Source organism: Tiliqua scincoides, chromosome 2, assembly GCF_035046505.1.
Source record: "Tiliqua scincoides isolate rTilSci1 chromosome 2, rTilSci1.hap2, whole genome shotgun sequence".
In the NCBI taxonomy this organism is placed as follows: domain Eukaryota; kingdom Metazoa; phylum Chordata; class Lepidosauria; order Squamata; family Scincidae; genus Tiliqua; species Tiliqua scincoides.
The window spans coordinates 57,363,654-57,382,837 of NC_089822.1; the positions used below are offsets into that span (position 1 = coordinate 57,363,654).

Genomic DNA, 19,184 nt, shown 5'->3' on the forward strand with positions numbered 1-19,184 from the left:
GTGGCGGGCAGCCTGGCCGGGGCGGGACAAGGGCGGGCTCGGCGGGCTTCTGCAGCGCACGAGGCCCGGCCCTCGCGGCCGCGGGCAGAGAGGCGGAGCGAGGCCAGGCGCTGGGCTGGTCGCCTTACGCAAGGGGCCGAAGCCCGCAAGTGCCCCGCTGCGGGACGGCCCCTCCTCACTTCCCCGCCGGCGGCCGCAGGAGGGGGACGGCGGTCCTGCACGAGGCGCGGCGAGCCGTGCGCCTGGACGCGCGCCCCTCTCCTCACCTGTTGCCCGCTTTGCGCGCGCGCCCGGCTCCCTGAGGAGGCGCCTCCTGGCCCGATGGTGCCCGGGTGGGTGGCGGGGCTGGCGGCCGGGCTGGCCTCGCTGCGCCTGCTGCAGAAGCTCTTCTTCCCCTACTTCTGGCTGGACCTGCAGTACCTGCTGAAGGTGGCGGGCTACGGGCTGAGGGTGGAGCTCTGCCGGCTGCGGGGCAGGCTCTGCACGGTGCTGGACCGCTTCGTGGCGCTGGCCGAGAGGCAGCCGGACAAGCCCTTCCTCGTCTACGAAGGCAGCGTCCACACCTACCGGGAGGTGGACCGCAGGAGCAACCGGCTGGCGCGGCTGTTCCTTCGCGACGGCGCGCTGCGCAGGGGGGACACCGCCGCCCTGCTCATGAGCAACGAGCCCGATTTCGTCCACGTGTGGTTCGGGCTGGCCAAGCTGGGCTGCGTGGTGGCCTTCCTCAACTGCAACCTCCGCTCCAGGTGCCTCCTGCACTGCATCCGCAGCTGCGCGCCCACCACTCTGGTGGTGGGCACAGGTACGGTGCTGCCTGCCTAGATCCCCTCTCCTCCAGGGCTGCTGCTAAAGGGCACACTCCTAACCAGGTCTACTCCTGTTGTGTTTTACTCCCAGGAAAGTGAGGTTGGGACTGCAGCCTAAACCTCCCCAAGAATCACGTGGTCAACTTTTCCTGACTACCACTTTGCGAAGGCCCCCAGGGGTGGCACAAAACAACAACAACAACAGTATTTATATACCGCTTTTCAACAAAAAGTTCACAAAGCGGTTTACAGAGAAAATCAAATATCTAATGGCTCCCTGTCCCAAAAGGGCTCACAGTCTAAAAAGATGCAAATGAATACCAGCAGACAGCCACTAGAACAGACAGTGCTGGGGGGAGGTGGGCCAGTTACTCTCCCCCTGCTAAATAAAAGAGGAGCACCCACTTGAAAAAGTGCCTCTTAACCAGTTAGCAGGGGTGAGCTTCAGAATACTGTGGATTACAGTGGGGGGAAACACCCCACAAAAAATAGCTTACTGGGGAGAAGCTGCCTCCCTGGCAGTCTAGTTGTATATGGGCTGGGCGTTTTTAAATATGCAATATATCAGTGGTTCCCAAACTTTTTATTACCAGGACTCACTTTTTAAAAAGTCACTCCATCAGGACCCACCTAGGTTTACCAAACTTTTAAGAAAAGGAGAGCTAGAAAGAATTAATATTTACTTATAAGTAATAATGACCAGAAAAAAGACCCTCAAACTTTATCTCTCCATATTTACACATGCTTGCAACCCACAGGAGCTAACCTCTTTGCAGGGTAATTAGTAGCTACAGTATCTGATTCTTAAAAAACCTCTGGGCTTCAGGCAATTGCCATCTGATCTTTCCATCACGCTTTGGGTTTCCACTGGGCATTGATGTTAAAATTGTAGTGCAGGTGTTGTGCAAGTGCCAGAGAAGGCTTCCTGGATTTCAGCCTACTGATTGATAGATGAGGAAGATCGGCATGCACTGGTAAAAGAGGGTTGTTAGTGATTTTTCTATATTCTTTCACTAAAGCCTCTTGTCTCCAAAGGACTGGTGGTGCTATGTGGCTCAAGATGGGGAGCCAACAGACAGGAGTGGGTCTTGTATAGCCACTTATGATCCTCATAAGCACAACATCTACACTACAATGTTAACATCAATGCGCAATGGAAAGCTAAATGGGCAGTCTGTTGCCCAGAAACGGGTAGATATATAGATGATCCTACACTTAAGGTGCCAGGTTTCAACTTACCTCACCAGCACTGGAAAACTTTGAACAGGATCCGTACCCTACATGGTGTTTGTCAGGACTCAGTGTTCAAATGGGGCTAGTATCTGCCCCTCAGTGTGATTGCAGGTTCTCCCACCAAACCATGTACCACATTGTGTCTGGCTGCAAACTGAGGGTGTATACTGGCCCATGGTCTGACTTTTTCTATGAAGATACTCTGTCCTTGAATGGCTGCATGAACTGGACATTGACATTTGATCTAGTCTAACTGATATATGTCCATGTATTATATGCCATACGCTAAATAAATAAATAAATCACACTTTGGGAACCCACCAAAAATCAGGTTGCGACCTGCCAGTGGGTTCCAACCCTCAGTTTGAGAACTACTGCTGAGTACTGCTGCACCACCACTGCTGTGGTGCAATGTCATGGAAAAGCTTTGCCACTTATTCTTCAGAATTATTTGTTTTACTATTTATTATATTTGATGGTTTAAACTTTTTTTTTGTAGGCGTGTATTCTAACCAAGTTCATAAACATTCAAAGTTCAAGCTGTCATCCCTCTTACACAATTAAGGAGGTTTATGGGAGAAGCAAGAGGAAGGGTCAGGACAGGTATAAACTATGAGCATGCATGCCATGTAATGCATGTGGCCAATTAGACCAAGTAAGCATAATCTGATCTGGCCCATCATTTTTCAGATGAACCATAGTTCCACATCCCCCAATTAGAAAAGTTTATGAGGGGAGAGGCCTGTGAATGCACATGTAATTGGACTAGTCAGACAGGTAAATATTGTCAGAACTGCGTTATGTGCTTCTTCAGCAAATGTTTGCTCTTATATTTCCTAAACTCTGTTTGCCAGAGTCATGGGAATGCTGCTTGTGGGGGAGCATTTGTAGGAAGATTATCTTGGGTAGAACTTGGGTGGATGGATGGCAGAGTGCATAAGATTGATGCCAATTGATACCTGATGTTTTCAGTCATCCTTTGAGGAGCGCAGCTCTTAATCCTTCCCAGTGGCCACAAATATCTTGGTTTCCTAAGGACTCTGAAGAAGGTTCTCTCCAATGTTTGCAGGATCCCCAACACACTTTCTCCCTATACCCAAGCCTTTGCCTATGCAAAAACACATTGTCTGAAATAATGCACAGATTAGCATCTTAACCCTATGCATATCTACTCAGAAGTAAATCCCTTTGAGTATTCCCAGGGAAGCTATGTAGAATTGTAACCTAAACAGAGGTTTTTGGCAACCAATTATTTGTTAGTTTTCAGTCTTGAGTTTGTCCTTTTAAAAGCTGTGTCAAATTGTAAGAAGTAAAAACTGTATCCTTCATGCCCTCCCGACTTGCCGGAATGGTCACCTGTTTTGCCTTCTGTAGTATAGTATATTATGACTGAACTAGGTTTCAAGTTTGAGCAAGTCAACTGTACACTTGAGGGCTTGTCAACTTGTAGGAAAAGGCTGCATGAAAATATTTGTAGTCAGCACAAAAATGGACTGCAAATCACTTGATGTAAGTGTGAAGGAATAATGAACGTGGTAGAGTGAATGTTTAAAACACAGAGCTAAAAATGGATACTGTTAGATATTGTATGCATGCACACACAGAGTTGAGCAGACATCTCTTGAACCTGAACTTTACTCATGCTCAGAGATAAATGCTAAAGAAGGGGTGAAGGCAATATAGAAAATTATAGACCAATATAAAACACTCAGGTACATTTGATCAGGGTTCTTTTGGTTGTATGCTAATCTATCCACCCTGAGCCCACCCACTTGGCTGAGTCACTTCTTCTTTAAAGAAGACTCAGAGTGCATGCACGGCCTCTCGGTGCTTCCTTCTGACCTGGGGCATACTGCTCCCCATGCCTGCTTCTTATGCCACTGTGGCAGAGCTGAGAGAGAACTGTGGCAGGGGAATGGCTGGCAGTGTGTGGCAGGGGAAGGGTTCCTTTTCTGCACTAAGCACTCTGCCTTGATGGACGTTTGTGTGCTCGCTTGAGTCACAGGTGCAGTGCTGGGGCACCCGTGTGCAGTGCTTGGGTTCGATGCTGGGGCGTTATCTAAGAATACAGCCACAGCGGCTACTAGCAAGACACTGTCTTCCCAAATGAAAGAGGAAAGCACATCAATTAAATTTGAAACGTGGCTATAAGTGGAAACAGTTGAAAGAGCAAATGGATGAAAGTCAGGGTATTCCTGTAGTACTTTTAGGCTGCAATCCTGTACACACTTTCCTGGGAGTATGCCCCATTGAATACAATAAGACTTTCTTTTGAGTAGACATGCATAGGATTGCTCTGTTAGTCATTTGAAGAAAATAGTCTTGTGTTAGTTAATACCAAAGAGTTCCACAAAACATCATCCATCATGGTACTTCAGAAGCTTTTCACTGACCATCATCTCTCAGGCCACTTCACACAAAACTAATTTCCTGTGTACAATTCTATGCCAAAAATAGCAGGAATCCCATTGTCACTTGTGGTGAATGCATATGCATCTGTTTTGTCATGCATGAGTGTAACAGAAAATAACAACTGATGATGGCTTCAAGCTACATACATAGATGTGATGAATTACAATTTCCTACTCTACAACAGAAATCCATCCTGTGCGAAATGGTACTTAGTTCATTGGTTCTCAAACTCTCTTGGAGTTTAAGCTTCGAGGTAAGTTTTTGCGGGGGCACGGAGAATAGCAGTGACTCGTTCCTCAGGATCTTGCCATTGCAGGGGAAGAAGGTGCTTTTTTAAAAACATGCCTTACCTGCTCGAGGGGTCCAGGGAGTGTGGGGAACCTCCCAGAGTCCTCTGTAGGGCTCCCCGTGTCTTGTAGAAAGTAAAAAAAGCTATCGCAACCCAGAAGTGGGTTGCAATAACTTTTTTACTTTCTACAAGCTGTGGGAAGCCCTGCATCTCCCAGACCCAGGCAGCCCCCCTTCCTCTGCAGCGGTGCAATCCTGACAATTGCTTTGCTGCTTTCCCCCTGCCCCTTAAAGGAAAAGAGGCAGTGGTTCTCCAGCTGGTGGGTCATGACCCATGACTTTGAGGACCACTGATTTAGTGATTAGGATTTACTTGCTCAGTGACTCTGTGTTGTAAGGCAATACACTACTATCGGTGTTCTGAGGGCCAGATATAAAAAAGATCAAGGATCCAAATATAGTCCTTGAGAATGTATGCTATTTTTGATCACTTTATAGTCTGATTTTATTTGAAACATGCCATTCTGTAGATGTTGCATCCACACAAGATTGACTGAAATGAATTTTGAAAGACCAGTGTTTGATTGCAGTCTAAAATGCAAACAGAAACGGTATAAATGAATGACATCTGTACTTGAATCACTTATTATTTTATTATGTTGTTTAGTATTTCACTTTTAAAACCTCAGTCCTTCTTTTTAAGAGTTGCATCAGCCTACATATTACCAGCTGAACACTGCTATCTTGAACTAAAGATTGATGGGTAGTTCTTCTAATGATGAAATGCATAATGTAAAAATAATGAGAAATGAAGGATGAAATCCAGAAGCGCCCTTGGGCCGGCACAAGTCTGTAAGGCACGTTTGCACCTCCTCGGGATTTGGCAAGGCTGGCACACAGAGGCGCACAGGCTTGTGGTGGAGGCTGACACAAGCCTCTGTGCCGATGGAGGCACCAAGGCTTGTGTCAGCCGAGCTGGGCCGACGCAAGGCTCTGGGGTGTGTGGGGAGGAGGTGGGAGGCAGACGTTCCAGGGCTGGGAGAGGGCAGGCAGTGGGTGGCCCCAGGGGCGTGCGGGTGGGGAGCAGGAGGTGGGGCTGGGACTCAGCAGTTATGCTGGATCAAAAGTTCAAAAATCCATCCCTTGACCTATATGTGTCCCCCTTTTCCCCATAGCCCCTATGATTATAACGTTTTTACTAGTGAGATATGCTTGCAAACAAGTACCATTTGAGTTCAACATTGTATTTAATATGTTGCAATATTATTATTTTAAAGATATGCTTGGAATTTTGGAGGAAATTCTTCCCAGCCTCCAAGAAGATATTAAGGTTTGGGTGATGACAAAAGAATCCACTTTGCCACGTGTGGAGACTATTTTAGACAAGCTGGAAGTTGCCTCTGATGATCCTGTACCAGTCAATCTCCGTGTTGCTCATCACTTAAAGGATCCTGTTCTCTACATTTTTACTTCTGGAACAACAGGTACAATACTTTGCAAAGTAACACAGCTTTAGAATTTATAGTCATCTTCTAAGCAGAATTAACAGTTTCTTCTATTGCTGATATTAACCTGGTGTAGACTGTGGGTTGAGATCTGCCTGGAAAGGTATTTGGGTTGCAAGAATGGCATAAACTTGTTTATATGGATAGTCGCTTGCTGAATACTTTTGACTGTATGACCTAGGTCAGTAATTTTCAACCTTTTTCATCTCATCATGGCATACTGACAAGGTGCTAAAATTTTCAGGGCACACCATTAATTTTTGATAATTGACAAACAACACCATGCTCCCAGCTTGGGCTCATATATCCAAAGGCCCTAATAATAAATTACCTTCCGCCAAACTCCCATGGCACACCTGTGGACCATTTGTAGCACATCGGATGAAAATCACTTACCTAGATCAAGGGTGTCAAACATATGGCCTGGGGGTCTGTATTCAACCTGCATGATGATTGGGTGAATTTTTGGCAGTAACTAAATACAGGTCCAGCCTATTTATACACAGATTTGACTCAACAGGAATGGCCCCTGCAAATGAGAAGGAATGTGCTGCTCCCTGGAGAAGGGGAAAAATGCACCATTTTAAAATCAGTTTAAAAAACTGAACAGTCCTTTAACAATAGCCTCTTTAATGAGAGGGGGGGGCAGCTGGCTGACAATCCATCAATCCTCCTCTCTCCAGGCGACCCCTCCCTTCTTCCTTAGCACCTGAAAGAAAGGTGATCACTTTGCATTGGTGGAGGGAGGAGCTGAGTGAAGCATTTCTAAGCACCTTGAGAGAGACTGATTGTTGGATTGTCCTCTTAATGACTCTCTTAACATCACAAAGGTCAGCTAGGCTGTTTTTCAAACTGGAGCAAAGAAACTTTGTTTTTTAAATTGATTTGCTGTAGTTTGTTTTTTGCCATCCACCTGAGTGCTTGGAATGGAACCCATGAGAATAATTAGTCTCAACCTGTACTATAATTTTGCTGGTCATCCACAGTGTGTTGTGGCTGTGGATGACTTGTCTGGTCTCATCCACCTTGTGAGACCTGTGGTTGTTGGAAGCACCTGACTGATACTTGGAATCTCTGGAAGCACCTGATTGGTGCTCAAGAGATTGCAGGCTTGAGGCTCACAATGGCCATTCCAGAGCTGACAGCATCTCTAGAGAGGCTGCTTGTACTGAAGAAGTGATATCAACAGAGCATACAGAGAATCTTTCAGGCTATTTTCAGTCTTTACTAATAAACTTGCTGGGTCTTCCCCACCACTTTTGCCTGTTCAACTTTTAAAGTTGACAACTGTACTATACCTTGATAGTTACAGGGTGTCACAGAGCTTAGGAAATGTTCATTTAAGAGTCGGGAGGGGCTTTCCTTCTGGCTTCTTGAGCACTTGTCATTCTGTTGGAATGGGGGCTTTCTCTCCCCAGCTCAGTTTACTTCGTTTCAGTTCAGTTGATTGGGAGGGACTTCTTATACTTCCTTCTCTCTACCCTTTCTTCTTTTACATTTTGGGCTGGAAGTGTTGCAGCTTGAATTTAAAGACATCCTTTAAAAAAAAAAAACCAGAGAGAAAACATAAGCTATTTTTAGATCCTAATTGGCTAAGGAACTTATTTGCTAATTGACTATTTAGATAGGGAGATACAAAAATAGATTCTTTCAGCTCTGTTTGTCTTTTAAATAAGAGACAACACAGGGAGTTTACTAACATATCTCTGTAGTAACAAGCTAAGATAAGCAGTACTAGCCTGGGTTACCTTTTGGATGGGATACCTACTTGAAAGTTTTGGTTTTTTAAAAAGCCACTGAAATTTAATTATAAGCTGATAGTTTTACTGGGTTGAACTGCTTTTTTGTCCTGCTGTGAATGGGTGGTGCTTGCTTTCTGATTAGTTTTGATCTGCTTTTCTGCTTGGTGACTTGTTTGGAATACAGTGCTTATTTTCTTTTGTGAAGTTATGTAGTAATTATAAGTGTGTCCCCCACCCATTATCTGCAGGAGAAACATTCCTTCCCCCCCCCCATACCAGAAACCATGGGTAAGTGGGAACCCTATCTCAGCCCATACCCTTCCCCCATACCGATTACCTTCCTGTTTCCAGTTAACATTCATTTACAGCCCAATTCTATGCATGTCTACTCAGAAGCAAGTCCCATTAGATTCAGTGGTGCTTACTCCCAGGAAGGTGTGGATAGGATTGGGCCATTAGTCTTCTCTATCATTGCCTTGTCTTCCTTTACATGGGTGGGTGGTAGAAATGAAAATAAGTCATATTGTTCAGATCAATATATCAGCTGTATGGCAAGGCTTTGTATTAAAATATTTCAGTTTCATAGCAATATTTATTTATTTCTTAAATTTTGAATAGAATGTGAGATACATGATAAGTCTCTATTTTTGTTTTTATTATGTTTAAGAGACACTGCCTGTCCTTATGTAGTGATTAAAAACAAAGTTAATTTGATATTTTAGTATTATCACCATAGACAGTTTCTCTTCTCCTTTAATATAGCAGTTGCTTCCAAAACTCCTGCTACTCTGTCCTGTTTTTCCAATCTAAATTGTCCCCAAAGCTGCTCTTAGCCTTGTAGAGGAAAAATACAGATGCCTATATTTTGATTGGGGAAATGGCATGGGGGCAGGGGGAGGGGGAAGGCAAGCAGCCCAATCTTAACATGGATTTGAGCTGGCGCAGGCGCCCTGCACTGGCTCCAGATGTTGCAAACATGCTGTAAGGCACATATGTGCCAAACTGGAAGTCAGCTGGACCAGCATGGAGGCCTGTGCTGGCTAGCCAGGGCCACCAGGCACAAACTTATCTCCTCCAGCTGGTGCATGGGCCACTGCAGCCTGGCTGTACCAGTGCAGGTTAGGATTGCACCCCTAAATATCAATTCTCTACACTGGTGTCTGGGCAGATTGGCAGGTGATAGTTATATCTGAGTAAATGAGAAAAATCTCACAAGATCCAACTGGAGAATCTTTCTTGGTATGTGTAGGCTGAAGTACTCCAGAGACTACTTGTTGTCGCAACAAGGAAAGGATATGTTTTCTTATAGCTCAATTTTCTGCAGGTCTATTCAGAAGTACATCCCATTATGCTCAGTGGAGCACAATTCGTGGAGTGGAGCTTACTTCCAGGAAAGTATGTATAGGATTGCAGCCTTACTTTCTTGGTTCACTCATAATCTGGATCTATTGGCAGTGTGTAGTTGGTGGGCTTCAGTAGGAATTACTGACATATGTACTTTGCATGTTACACAATCATAGTCCCAAACAGATGATATTAATTTGTACAATTACATTGTCTAAACATGTTGCTGAAGATTTCACCCTAGAATGTGAAGAGTTAACAATTCATATTAGAGATCACTGAACATTTTTGACCAACATTTAAATGTGTGTGTGTTTTCCTGTTTCAGGTTTACCAAAAGCTGCAGTTATCAGTCAACTGCAGGTCTTGAAAGGGGCTGCTGGATTATGGGCATTTGGTGCTACTCCTGAAGATATAATTTATATAACTCTCCCTCTGTACCACAGTGCAGCTTCTCTTCTTGGCATTGGTGGTTGTATTGAATTAGGTAAAACAGACAATGTTTAATAATACCGACAGGAAGTGTATATTGTGGAACTGTATTTTTAAAAAATGTGCAGAACACATGCTCCTAGCTAAAGGGTCAAATTATGTGTTGAAATAATTATAATGAACAAAATTCAATAACAAATCCATAATAATAATAATAGCAGCAGTGGTATGTGATTTTTTTTTAGTTGCTGTAAGGGCCCAATTCTATCTCTTGAACTCTTGCCAGTCCATAGCATGTAGTGCCACTGGTGCAACTCATGCTGCTTGCTGTGGTGGGGGCAACCAGATAGCCTGAGAAAGCTACATAAAATTCATATTTACCTCCACAGGCCACCTGACCATCAATGGGTCTCCTCGGATCCATGCCAGCTCTTTAGCTGGCTTAAGTCTGAGGAGACTCCTGAGGGCAGGTCTGGGTCAGAAAAGGGGGATATTATGTTGCTGCCAATGAGATTCTGCCCCATGAGTCCCCCTCCCCTCTTCCCACCCCAAATGACCCATGAACCCACCCTATCTGCCACCATACCTGCTCCAGTGCATTGTCCAGGAACTACTGCTGCATGTGTGGGGCTTCTTGCTGTTTGTGCCAGTGACCTGAAAGCACATGATAGCAGTGTGCCTTTTACAATGCTACAGCAAAACTTCTGGTTGGAGGCCCAGGAGTTCTGCTATCACAAGTATTCTGGGCTGTTAGTCTGTTTTCAAATCCATCTCTGTACTTTTCCTGTGATACCTGCTAAAATTGAATATATTAAATAATCTTTTAAATTATAACATAGTCAATGGGCAGTGGTGGTTGTAAGAATCTCTAGAGCACAGCCTGTTTTGCTTCTCCCATTACGAGTAATGATACAGAATTTAGAGTACAGCACTGTGAGTTTTCCACTTCAGTGTCGTTCCTGGGGTTGGGGGTCCATGAGCGTGGCTGGGGCAGGACACTATCAGCACTATGCCAGCAGTATGGCTGGGAGGCGCTACCTCCACCCCAGCTATGCTATCCTGAGGGCCTCCTGTGCCTGCTGCCTCCCCAGCCCTCAGAAGGCCTTCTAAAGCCTCTGGAGGGCCTTCAAACATCATTTCTGGTTTTCCCTGTAGGCCTTAGAAGACCTTCTGAGGGCTGTGAAGGCCACACATGGCCTCTCTAGCCCTCAGAATGCCTTTGGAGAGAGGCAGCGGGGTAGGTGTGGCACCTCCAGGTGGGGGGGCGGAACCCCTGGTGGTGTGCTCCTGGATTGCCACTGTTACCCTTAGTTCTCTTTCAAAAGGCTATCTCCCTTAGGTGGTACTTTGGTAACCACTGATTATCATGAATAAAAACTAAACATATTTTGTTCCCCATAATTTAGTAATGGAAAAAAGCCAGAGCAGATGTCAGGAATTTGCTTGTAAAAAAAGAAAAATTCAAATTTCACGATCACTTTTTCTTAACCAAAGAAACAATTATTCTGAAGGCAGGATCTTGGTCCTTTCTCCAAATAGGATAGGTGGAATTTTACTTTGATCCCATTTGGTAACTCTTTCATATGAGGAGGGTAAGCAGTGTTTTTCACACTGTGGGTCGGGACCCAGTAGGTGGGTTGTGAGCCTATTTCAGGTGGGTTCCTATTCATTTCAATATTTTATTGTTAATATGTTAGACTTGACGCTACCATGGTTTGTGACTGCATTTGGGGAAATGTTACAGACCTGTACTTTTAACAGGCTGCTCTGTATATGCTTCAAACAATGATAGTCAATGGGGCTTACTCCTGGGTGAGTGTGGGTAGAATTGCAGCCTAGGATTGTTAAAAATGTTCCTGCTTGATGATGTCACTTCCAGTCATGACATCACTTCCGGTGGGTCCTGACAGATTCTCATTCTAAAAAGTGGGTCCTAGTGCTAAAAGTGTGAGAACCACTGGGGTAGAGGATGGTGATTCCATGCACACAGAAAGGCCAGTGAGTAAAGAGCACCAGCAGCACCTTTACTCAACTCATGGGAGCAGCATGCGAATGTACACTAATGACCTAAGAAGGTTTTGTACTATGCTGCATGTTATCTGTGCAATCAGAACAAACAGTGACAGAGAACACCACCTTCCAGTCAGAGTTGTTAGTGATCTGTGTCAAAGTTCAGCTTCATTCATAGCTGAAATGGGAGTAAGTTTTTCCTAAAGTGGGAGTAAACTTTGAATGGATGCAGATTGGCTGTACTAACTACCAGATTGTAGTGGGTGGGTGGGGCGGCTTGGGACATGCCAGGTGGAACGCCATTCTATTTGAAGGGTGATTAGTCATTACTGTGACATTGTGGGTGATTGGGCTCTGTCTCAAAGATTGTCTTTGAGTGTTTCTAAGATACTCTGGACAACTGCAGAGTTTCCTTTTGGGTCCAATCAAGTATAATTTTATTTTTTTCCAAGGTGCAACTTGTGTTTTAAGAAAGAAATTTTCAGCTAGTCAGTTTTGGAGTGACTGCAAGAGATACAATGTTACAGTCATTCAGTATATTGGGGAACTGTGCCGCTACCTTTGCAAACAACCTGTGGTAAGTCCAATCAAAATATTTACTGTTGTAAAGCTATAATTATGCCTAAATTTTGCAGTTTCATTCAAAATTATATTCATATTATAAAAAACTATACTTTGCCAAACCCTTGTTCTCTGAAGTAAACTTCATGAGAACTCATGCTAGGAAACAAATCTTTTGTTACAAGGGGTAAGCTCTTCTTCGTTTGTCATCTAGCACTTTTATCCATCTACATCTTCCTTCCTTCCTGCCTCTTACACAGCCCATCATCACTTGTGCCAGGGGTCTCCAGACTGGATTCAGCGCCCTGACTAATCCCTTCCCCGCATGAACGGTATTCCATGGGGGAGCCTCCATGGGGGAGCCTCCAAACACCACAGATTGCTCCCAAACTTCATGCTCACCAGCTGCTTCTAGGGTATTTCACTCCAGCAAGCTTTGCACCCGGATTTTTGGTCATGTGCAGCTGGCCAGCTCAAAGGTTGGGAGTGATCTGTGGTGCGAACAGGAGGCTCCTGGGCCAGGGATGGCTTAACCGATGCACTGGCGGGGCAGGGATGGGGGGAAAACCTAGGGCGCTGCACTCGCCGCTGCTGCCGCCACCCACTACACCACCCCACCTGCCCATCACAAGCAGGCAAAGCCCCATGTGGCACTCAGCAGAGCACAAAAAAACCTTCTGAGGCTACTCACGTGATCTTAAGCAATATTTCCAGTTTTGTTGGGAAACCGGAAATATTGTTTAAAACTGTGCGAGAAGCCTTTTTGAGTTATACTGTGTGTAGCGTGATGCTCTGTAAACTTTGTTAGTTATCCTGGGGGGTGCGTGATGGAGGGGGGGCAGCACGTCATAGACCTGCGCCCCGAAGCGCAATGAGGGCAGGTCCATTACTGTACCAGTGTGCAGCATTCTCCACTTTGGAGACCTCTGACTTGTGCCGTTCTTTCTAACCCAAGTGAAAGAATATAGGGCAAGCATTACTGACATTGCCCTCATGATGTTTTCAGTTTCACTGTTGCCTTCCAGCTGCAGAGGAAGAAAATTATTGCTGAAAGGCAAAGGGAATGTGAGGGTGCCTAAAGCCTAATTTCTGTGTGAGTGCAATGTGTGATACTGTACAACTCTGTAGAAGATTCCTCCACAAGTGGAAGGAGAGTCACACTCACAAAATGGAAAGAAGGGGCTCCTGCTTAAATTCAACTCTGCTTTGATTTTTGGAAGAAGCTTCTACAGTGTGTCTATAAATTGTATACAGCCCACAGCCCAGTCCTATGCTGCATTGGTGCAGCAGGGCCACATGGCCCATGCTGCATCCATTGCAGCTCTGGAGGCGGCTGGAGATCTCCTCAGGATAAGGGAATTTATTTCCCCTTACCCCAAGTAAAGCCCAGTCGTCTCTATGGGACTTCTTGGATCTGCACCAGCTATTTAGTTGGTGCAAATCCCAGATGCCCAGTTTAACGCCAGGATGGGTGACTGAGGCCTGCTCCGCCAATTTCACCCCCTTCCCCAGCCCAGTCCTCACCCCGTTCTACCTTCTCAACCCCAAAACACCCCTTCCCAACTCCAAAATGTTCTCCATCGATCCTCTTCCATCCCTATGCTGCCCAGCGTGGCCTAACCTATGCTGGCTGGTGCAGGCTGTAGGGCTAGTGCTACCAGCTCACAAGTACCTGCAAATATGCTGCACTCGGGGCGGTGCAGAGATTGCTCATGGACAAATTTGGATTCCATCGCCAATGTCTTTATGGCTTGCTTAGCAGCCAGATTAAGACAGGAGCCTAAACTTCTAATTTCTATGTTTTTTGGTGATGAGCAACTCTACTTTTAATCCAAAGATGTTTCAGTTTTTTGAAGTCCAGGTTTTAAAAGTAAAATGAACTGAATCACACCTTCTGTAATAGAAGCAACTATAATTCCTAAGCACTAAATGGAATAATGATGCATATATATTGTAAATGATTGGGAAATCAACATATGTTAAATTTCTGCCCAGTCATTTACTGCTCCAGGTTGCCTGTTTCCACAATAAACATTTCTACATATCCTCGGTGATCCTTAGTCAGTCAGAAATTTCCTAGCTACGTATTAAGTACTCATGTCTCTCCCATTAAAGCCAATGGAGTTAAGCATGCTTAACTTTGGATGGATTTCAATAACCCACAGTTTTAAAAATGCAGTAAGGGTTAAGTTACTCCTGTGTTGGATTTCAGCCTGCCAAGTAGCTGTTGAAAGCAAAAAACCATGCCAGAATTTTCCCACTGAGTAGTTGTAAGATTATGAAATTGAGATAAAATATTTAAAACACACAGTTCATGCATATACAGGAGGCATAATTAGAATTTCTAGCATTTATACTTGCCTGAAGTTGTGCATTCCTTTAGGGGGAAAAATGAATTGATCTGCTCTGACACTGAGAAAATAGCTTCATTTTGGTTTGCCAGTTCTGCCTGAGCTGTATCCTTCTTCAGTCCTAATTTGGACCCTCTTCAAAGCCTTGCAGTTCACAGATCTTAATTGTTCATTAGTCGCATGTAGTACTAAATCTCAATTGCATGGTATTGTTGCCTTATTAAAAGCTCTGTGAAGACTTCACAGCCTCCTCCATTGACTCGCAGTTTAGCAGGAGGAAGAGATTGTCCAGCTTTTCTTTGCTAGTGGAAAGACACTTTTAGGAAGCCAACAGAAGGCACTATTTAGAGCAGCTACATTTGTGCCAGAACCAGAAGAATGATATAATTAGGTTAAGTCAGCAGTCCACAAATTATTCAGACCACTGAATAGTGTCCTAGTTTCAAATCTTTACTAGGACAAATATGAGTAAGTTGGAACATTCAAGCTGTTTATGTGTCTAGCCTGAGCAAGCAGATGTGAATTTGTCCACAGCTATTACAGGAATGTAAATATCTCTTTTAAAATTGGATGCTTTAAGAATTTCTTTATGCTAAACTGATAAAAATTTCTCAAACCAAGAACCCCAATCAATATATTTTGAGATTGAAATGATTGTCAGCTTGCTTTATCATTGCTTCTAATGCACCTGTTCCTGAAGTGTGTTTTTTAAAAAAAATTGATGTTTAAATTAAAAAGGGCAAGAAAATTACCATTTTAAAATAAGTAAGACACTATGTAAATATGTAGCTTTGAATGTTTGAAACTTGTTTGTAAGCTTTAAATTTAAGATTGCAGCTTGAAATGAAAGAACTTTTTCTTGATTTATAACTGGATATGGCACAGTCAAACATGCTTCCTTATCCACTGTGAGATATTTTGTATGATTGCAGATTACTGTTTATATATATTTTTTATACTGAAGAAGCCTGTTAAGTTCCCCTTTGGAGGAAAGTCAAATAGCTTGTAGTAACATTTGTACTAAGGTTGAAAGGATACTGATTCAAGGCCACCAATCCCCTGCCTTAATGTTTGTTTGTAATTATTTGGGTTACTTTGCATCAGACTTGTGACAGTAACTGTGATTTTGTAAGTTATGAATGGTGAGAATAGCGGTACAGCCACTTCAGATTAATCTGGCTCCTAGCCTGGGATATGTACTGTCAACAAAACTGGCTTTTGTTCATGAAAAGCACAAATTGAAACAAAGTTTATCTGTGTGTTAAACTGGCAACTAGAGAGTTTCAATTTTTGTAGGCCTGTGAATGAGCCATTCAGGCTGTTCAGCTTTTCTCTTTGTTCATTACTGAACAAAGGGTCACAATAAAAGTCTCCTTTGTTTTTATGTTTAGTGTGGTGTTACCAGGATTTACATTTGAATAACAAAGAACTCAATTACCTCAGTAAGGGGTAATTATAGTGTTGCAGCTGACATTTTAATTTCAGTTTAGCAATGAAAAGCAAGGCAATGAATTCTTTATAAAGTAAATGCTTAAATCAAGTCTATTTAAGTAGATTCCCTGGAGGGGAATAAGCAAAACAAACAAAAACTATGTAATCTGAGATGTGTGAACAAGAAAAACATAACAGAACTTTTCTGTTCATTTTCAAAGATGATGGCCCTGTAAAGTGCAGTTTTCCATCAGATTTGAATGTACATGAATGGACAGAGTAGGTTGTGAATGGGTTTCCATTCTGCAGATGTATAGTAAGGACTGTCAAGGAAGCCTTGGGGGGAAGGATGTTTAGCAAATCTAAAATCTCTGCTGTAGATTAAAAAGTGATGGGTTCTTTTTAAGCATTTCTATGTGTACTAAGGCTTTCATGGCCAGTATTGGACGGACGTGACATTGAAATGAACAACGTTTGGACTGATAAGCCACAGTTGAATAAAGCTGTTCACACCTAATGTTTTGCCTACTGCTTTGGTAGGCATTTTCAAAGGACGAAGCTACAGCAAGTGTATTGGGTAGTTTGAAGAGCTACTTGCTGTAGTTTCATTCTTTGAAAATGCCTACCAAAATATTCAGTGAAACATGAGCTGTGAACAGCTTTATTCGACTGCGGCCCATCAGCCGGAACATTGTTCATTTCAATATTGTGTGTGTGTGCCTGCTTTAATTTCCTACAGAAAGAGGGAGAAAAGGATCACAATGTTCGTCTAGCAGTTGGAAACGGAGTAAGAATTGATGTCTGGAAGGAATTTTTGCAGCGATTTGGCAACATCAAGATATGTGAATTCTATGGCGCAACTGAAGGAAACATTTGTTTCATGAATCACACTGGCAAAGTTGGATCTGTGGGCCGAACCAATCTCTTTTATAAGGTGAGCATTTACATGGACATGTGTGAACAGACCACATCCAGCCCCAAACCTCCCTGCCGCTGAGGCAGCATGCCATATGTGCTACCCTTTATCTGGTGATCCTCCTACCCAAAAAAAAGGGAAGAAGAAGAGTGAAGGAGAGAAAAGTGATGGGATAAAGAGCTCATGTAGCACATTACTCTTCTGTTCTCCACATTTTCTCTTCCACCCTGTCCCCCTCTTTTTTCAGATCTAGAGAGTAGGAGGAGCAGCATTGGAGATAAGTGGGTGGACTGAGGTGGGAACCCCCTTCCCAATCTGCTGCCTGCTGATGAGCCAGCCTCATTTATGAAGGAGCAGAATAATTTGCTTATAATATAGTAGTCTAGTCAGATAATCTGGGATAGCAATTTTTAACCTTTTTCATCTCATGACATACTGACATCATCCTAAAATTGTCCAGGCACACAACCAGTTTTTTGACCATTGGCAAGGCACACCACACTGCTCATGGGGGGGGGGGGCTCACATCCCCCAGCGGCCCAACTATAAAATGTCCTTCCTCCAAACTCCTGTGGCAAACCTGCAGACCATTTGCAGCACACTGGTTGAAAATCGCTAAACTAGGATTTGAATCGCATACCAGGACACTGCTGCCCCATACATAATCAAGCCCTAAACATCCTAATCTAGTCATTGATTATTTACTACTTATTGATTATGCAGTAAATTTGTTGAACCTTGCAAGTTATGCACGCTATTGTTTGTGCTAGTTTGTGTACTTGAGTCTTTGTGTAAGATTTTTCAGCCTAATTCTTTCTATGAAGGTCTAAAAGTTTGCTTTACTAATCTACTTTAAATGTTTTGACCAGCAGTATTTCATAGAAAAGCTTTGTTTGTTTGGGAGTTGTATAACTCAATTTTGTAACTCCAAAAAGTTGTGTAACTCTTTTTTCATACCTTTTTTCAAGACTCAAAGCTTGCTTATAAATGTGCCTACTTTTCGCCTTCTTTTTGAAATGCCTGTTGGAGCCTTGTTGTGAGTCATCTGTGGAAGGACTTCATAGCAGCATCGGTCTGTGGGTAGGGATACATACAGAGTGCAGAAAGAGCCCTATGTGAGGAAACTTGAACACTGAGACTAGAGAGCTCTCCATGCACATATTACTATTAGCATAGCTAATAGTAAACAAGCCTCATTTGTAACAGCTCATTGTGAACTTTTCTTATCTTTACCAAATACAGTGGTGCCTTGCAAGACGAAATTAATTCATTCCGCAAGTCGTTTCGTATTGTGAAAATTTCGTCTTGCGAAGCGCGGTTTCCCATAGGAATGCATTGAAATTAATGCGTTCCTATGGGCAAAAAAAGTCAGAACAGTCAAATTTGGTTTACAAAGTGTTTATTAAGTGCTCTTTAAAGGCATACATACTGTACAGAGGATTTCAAAAATTTCAAGCACAAAACTTCAACTTTTTAATTTTAAAAATTTGTCTTGCGAGTCACCAGAAAAATTGCAAAAACGCTTTCGTCTTGCGAGTTTTCCGGTGTGCGAGGTATTTGTCTTGCGAGGCACCACTGTACTTTTCTCAGTACCAATACTTTTTTTATTTCTTACCAAATCAGGGTACAATCCTAACCCACTTTCCAGCACTGACATAAGGGCAATGCAACTCCAAGGTAAAGGAACAAACATTGCCTAATCTTGAGGAGGTCTCCATGAGTGCCCCCCAACTACAGGATGTCAGCATGTGATGTCCATTTATTTTGAGACTCTGACTTACCCACAGTTAAGAAGAGCTTTTACTGAATTGAGATTTCAACAAATGCCTTCAGCATATTTAGAGGCTAGATATAAAAAAATTCCTATAGCAAAGCGCCTATGTGTTTATGGATGTGGGCAGGTTGAAGATGTGTTACATTATTTACTGATTTGCCCCTTATATGGGAATCCGAGAAGCCGTTTTTTGGAACCAATAATAAAATCCCTGTGTGGTTATTCCCCTGAACAATTAGTTTATTATCTACTTGAGGATTTACAATCAAATGTTACTTTTGCTGTGGCACATTTTGCCCTTGTGGCTAAAAAGATAAGATCGTGTTTTATTCAATTTGTTAATAACTGAGTTTTATTGTATGGCACTATTATACTAAAG

At 43.3% G+C, this 19,184-nt stretch overlaps 1 protein-coding gene across 1 annotated transcript in view; it reads left to right on the top strand.

Moving 5' to 3' along the window:
* Positions 1-321: 321 nt before the first annotated feature.
* SLC27A6 (solute carrier family 27 member 6) overlaps positions 322-19,184 on the top strand; it is a 30,245-nt gene continuing 11,382 nt past the window's right edge. Inside the window, exons 1-5 of the mRNA XM_066615805.1 lie at positions 322-802; positions 6,017-6,223; positions 9,659-9,817; positions 12,225-12,349; positions 16,855-17,049. Coding sequence (XP_066471902.1) covers positions 322-802; positions 6,017-6,223; positions 9,659-9,817; positions 12,225-12,349; positions 16,855-17,049 — 1,167 coding nt within the window. The remainder of the gene's footprint in view (positions 803-6,016; positions 6,224-9,658; positions 9,818-12,224; positions 12,350-16,854; positions 17,050-19,184) is intronic.